At 35.2% G+C, this 4,371-nt stretch overlaps 1 protein-coding gene across 1 annotated transcript; it reads right to left on the minus strand.

Moving 5' to 3' along the window:
- Window positions 1–270: 270 nt before the first annotated feature.
- LOC126480920 (ras-like GTP-binding protein Rho1) lies at window positions 271–3,078 on the minus strand. The gene has a single exon (XM_050104329.1). The coding sequence runs from the start codon at window positions 2,815–2,817 to the stop codon at window positions 2,239–2,241; it is 579 nt and encodes a 192-aa protein (XP_049960286.1). The 5' UTR covers window positions 2,818–3,078; the 3' UTR covers window positions 271–2,238.
- Window positions 3,079–4,371: the final 1,293 nt, after the last annotated feature.

Here is a 4,371-nt window from a genome sequence, read left to right on the forward strand (position 1 = left end):
CAAAAAAATTTCATAGAAATGTTCTTGACGTATGCAACCAATGTATGCAACTGCTTCTTGAAGTTTAACTGTTATAGCTTGCTGCACATGTGGTCCATGTAATTAATTGAGCTATTTAAATTCTAAGCCACTAAGAGAAGTAAATTATTGATAATGCACTGATCAGTGAATGGAAAACTAGACACACATGTAAATGCACCATGCAAAACTTAAGGAAACATTTGAAAGGATCAGGTACATTATCTGGGGGTTAAAAAAAAATTACAACAGTTATTTTTTATATCAAAATATTCATTCCACTTCTAAGTTACATTTAATTAATACAATGGACAATTTGTAAATCCGGACCATAATTATAAAAAGCTCAGAATGCTTTACTGCAATAAATGAACTCAGACAGGGTTTAACAAAATATTTTTTTCAGCACCTTATTCTCCCAAAAGAACTTGCAGCCACATTCTGAAACATTACCTAAAAGTACTTTTAATACTTCCATAATAAAAACAAGCTATTAATTGTGCTGTAACCTTGTTTCCAACAGGAGAGATTATATATTTCTTCTTTAAGATTAATTTTTAAGGGATAAATTTACCTATAACCAAAACAAACTCAAAAGCAGTATGAAAGTAAGTAAAAATATATTTCTCGTATCCATTATTACTCTACCTCTCAGATAAAAAAATGTGTCAATACAATTAATACTCTCTTCAAACTAAAAAAACCTTTAAGCAACAAGATTATATGCAGAAAGAGAGAATAGCTGCTACACTAGCACCAAGTTATTGATTTCAGTCATTCGCACTGCAGCTTAATTTTATCATTTATAGTTACAGACAAGTCGCATTTTCTAACTTCAAAACTTGAAAATCACACTATTCAAACCATTGTACAAATAACAGAAATACTCTGATATATGGAGACAGTATGATGTTTATCAGAATAGTATTAAGAGAAACGAAAAATTGCTTTAAATATGGCTAAGTTATATATATCACAAACATGAGTGTTAAGACATGGCTGTCAGTCTTGAGACCAGAAAATAATTTATACATAAATATGGCAAAATCAAAAAGTGGGGGTGTTTATGCTACACAACATTTGCAGAATCATGTCAATTCTGTTCTTAAATGCAAAGATTTTTAACAAAGTCTAATATAAAGATTTGGACAAAATCTTTTATAAAATAATCAGTTTAGTGGAAACAGTGATATAAATATTGGATATTCACACTAGATACTTGGCACATCATGATTTCCTATAGCTGTTTAAAATCACAAATGTTGGATATAAGCCCCAACCATTTACTGAAATAAAGTTCATTAATTATAATGAAGGTAATGTTTGCACTTCAATATATTTAATTTTGCCAAGTTTTGTCAGGCTGCACATAATTTAATAAGTCTTAAAACGTTTCAGCCTTACACAAATGACAAGAACGACACCAATGCAGTTACGTGTATATTGCAGTCAGTCAGAGAGAGAGAGAGAGAGAGAGAGAGAGAGAGAGAGAGAGAGAGAGAGAGAGAGAGAGATTTCAACAAAACCTCATGATTTCCTTTATAGCTTACTGCTTGCAGGTACATATAGCTCAGAACTGAAGCACTAACATTCAACAAATCATTATCCTATAAGGATGCAAACATGTCAACTGCTGCAAGCTGGAATGCTAACATTACACTGTCATCATACTTACAGCTGAATGACCAGAAGGCTAACAAGACTTCTTGCTTACTGATTACTAAATGTATGAAGAAAGAAATGAACTGCTTAAAGCTTAACAATTCTTTCTTACATGTACCTGTCCATATATCCATTTGTCCTTCGTTCCCCAAATTAATACAAATACACACAACACTAATGGTCACTCATCATAAGACGACAGGTGGGGGGCAACTTTCTGTTGATTTATGATACCATGGAAGTATCTTACTACAGTCAATATCATTTGCAACGATTGGAATATTACATTACAAATGCAACAAAACATTCGGATATGCCTATTCCATAACACTGCCTAGAATGGATCCTCAAAATTATCTAGTGTTTAAAACGAACACTAAACACACGCACTGTGATTGCACATCGAGTTCCCATTAAGTTCTTGAAATCTAACAGCATATATTCTAACAAGCACTAAATATTTAAAGTTTCAATTTATTTAATTTTCGGCAAACCTGTTACTAAAACTTTGAATACAAATACTGAAAATGAACTCACTATAATCAAAGTTTTCGCAGCTTAAAACAGCCTGCACCTGCCGGATTTCTTCTTCTTGACTTGAAGAGCGGCTCTTGTTGCTGTTTCAAAAACTTCACGTACTCCTTCCTTGCTTTTTGCAGAACATTCAAGATAGGCAAATGCATTTATTTTTTCTGCCATGGCCCTTCCTTCTGCTGGTTTTACAGGTTCCTGCTTCATTTTACCAAGCTCCTTGATAGTGTGTGGATCACTTCTCAGATCTTTCTTGTTTCCAACCAAGATGATAGGAACGTTTGGGCAGAAGTGTTTTACTTCTGGAGTCCACTTTTCTGGTATATTTTCCAAGGAATCAGGCGAATCGATGGAGAAGCACATAAGAATAACATCGGTATCTGGATATGACAAAGGCCGAAGCCTATCATAATCCTCTTGACCAGCTGTATCCCACAAAGCCAATTCGACTTGTTTGCCATCAACTTCAATATCGGCTACGTAGTTTTCAAATACTGTGGGCACATAGACTTCTGGAAACTGATCCTTGCTAAACACAATCAAAAGGCAAGTTTTACCGCATGCACCATCACCTACAATTACTAGTTTCTTACGAATAGCAGCCATGATATTCGGAATGGTGGCAAAATTACTTTTATGACACGAAACTACAAAACGTTGCTCAGGTCCTAACGACCACCGACCCGAACGACAGCGAATGAGTCACTATTGCCAACAGCTGTGACAAAAGACTGACGACATTTCACAAAACCGGATATTCCTTCGTAATTGCATACTGTATCGTTACTTACTGGGCATTTGATGTTTAGTGAAAAATATCTTTTTTTACGTACCGGCTATAATAAATGAAATGTTCGCTACTAACTAAGTGACAACCCCAAGCACTATTCTTAAAACCTAAAAGCCACGCCCATTTCGAGCAGAACTATGCGAGGGAGGGGAAGTCTAGGCAGAAGGGAGGTGGAAAAGGGCGTATGTAGAATTTGTAACCGATCGTTGCTTTTGTTATGAATTGGCATTGCGTTAAGATAAAGCAGCGTTTTGAGATATGTTCAGCAATTTTAAAGATAGCCCCCAATTAATTACTTTTTTATTAGCACCCTATAATGTAGAATTTGTAACGGAACGTTGCTTTTGTTATGTATTGTCATTGCGTTAAGATAAAGCAGCATTTTGAGATATGTTCAGCAATTATAAAGATGGCCCCAATTAATTACTTTTTTATTAGCACCCTATAATGATAAAAGTACTTTGTATGCGATATGTGGCCACTGTTAAAATCACAATGTCTGAAGCTGTTCATATCAACAAAAAAGTGCTCGAAATTACCAATTCTTCGCTCTTATCTCGGGTCTGTAGCCCCCCTCCCCCCCCCTCCCCTGCGACAAAAATTTTATTAATCTTGAACTAGAAATATTTATTGTGTGGGATCCTGACTTTGTAAGCAAAAGTTAATTAGCGCATGATACCATTTCATTAACTACCGTTCAAATTATTTTGCATCAAATGTGCTATGAATGAGTTCATTGCCCGTTGCTGACCCTCTGAAACAGTAAGTTGAGTTGTGTGTCCAGGGAAAGTAGAGGAATAGTAGCAAATATTGCAGAATGCTTCTACAACGAAAAATTATATGTATTTTTCCTTTTAAATCTGTTGCTGATTCTAACCTACAGCAGTTAGCATAACGCCTACAGGGAAGATAGTTATTTTCTAGGATTCATCCTGAGGAATCATTAAACATCCTAATTTAAGATAAGTACCCTGTAGAACAGTTCATAATGTGAGGGACGTTTCGTGCTATACAGTCACTGTAAGGAGACTTGTAAAGAAACATATTAATGCGTAATAGGTGTAGATAAAGAGATGTTGAATGAAACACATTTGGTTGTTAAGGGAGCAATACATGAAGGCTTCAATTACTACCACAGCAGAATATTGTCAAATGATCCTTCACAAAATCCAAAGAAATTGAAGTCATATGTAAAGGCTGTTGAGTGGCGCCAAGGTTATTATCTAGTCCCTAGCGAATGAGACGGGAATTGACATTGAGGGGTAGAAAGCAAAAGCTGAAAATTCTTAACTCCATTTTCAGATGTTCCTTTACAAATGAAAACCCAGGGAAATTGCCCCAATTTAAACCCCATCACTGAAAATATGAGT

Source organism: Schistocerca serialis, chromosome 5 (assembly GCF_023864345.2).
Source record: "Schistocerca serialis cubense isolate TAMUIC-IGC-003099 chromosome 5, iqSchSeri2.2, whole genome shotgun sequence".
Taxonomy (NCBI): Eukaryota; Metazoa; Arthropoda; class Insecta; order Orthoptera; family Acrididae; genus Schistocerca; species Schistocerca serialis.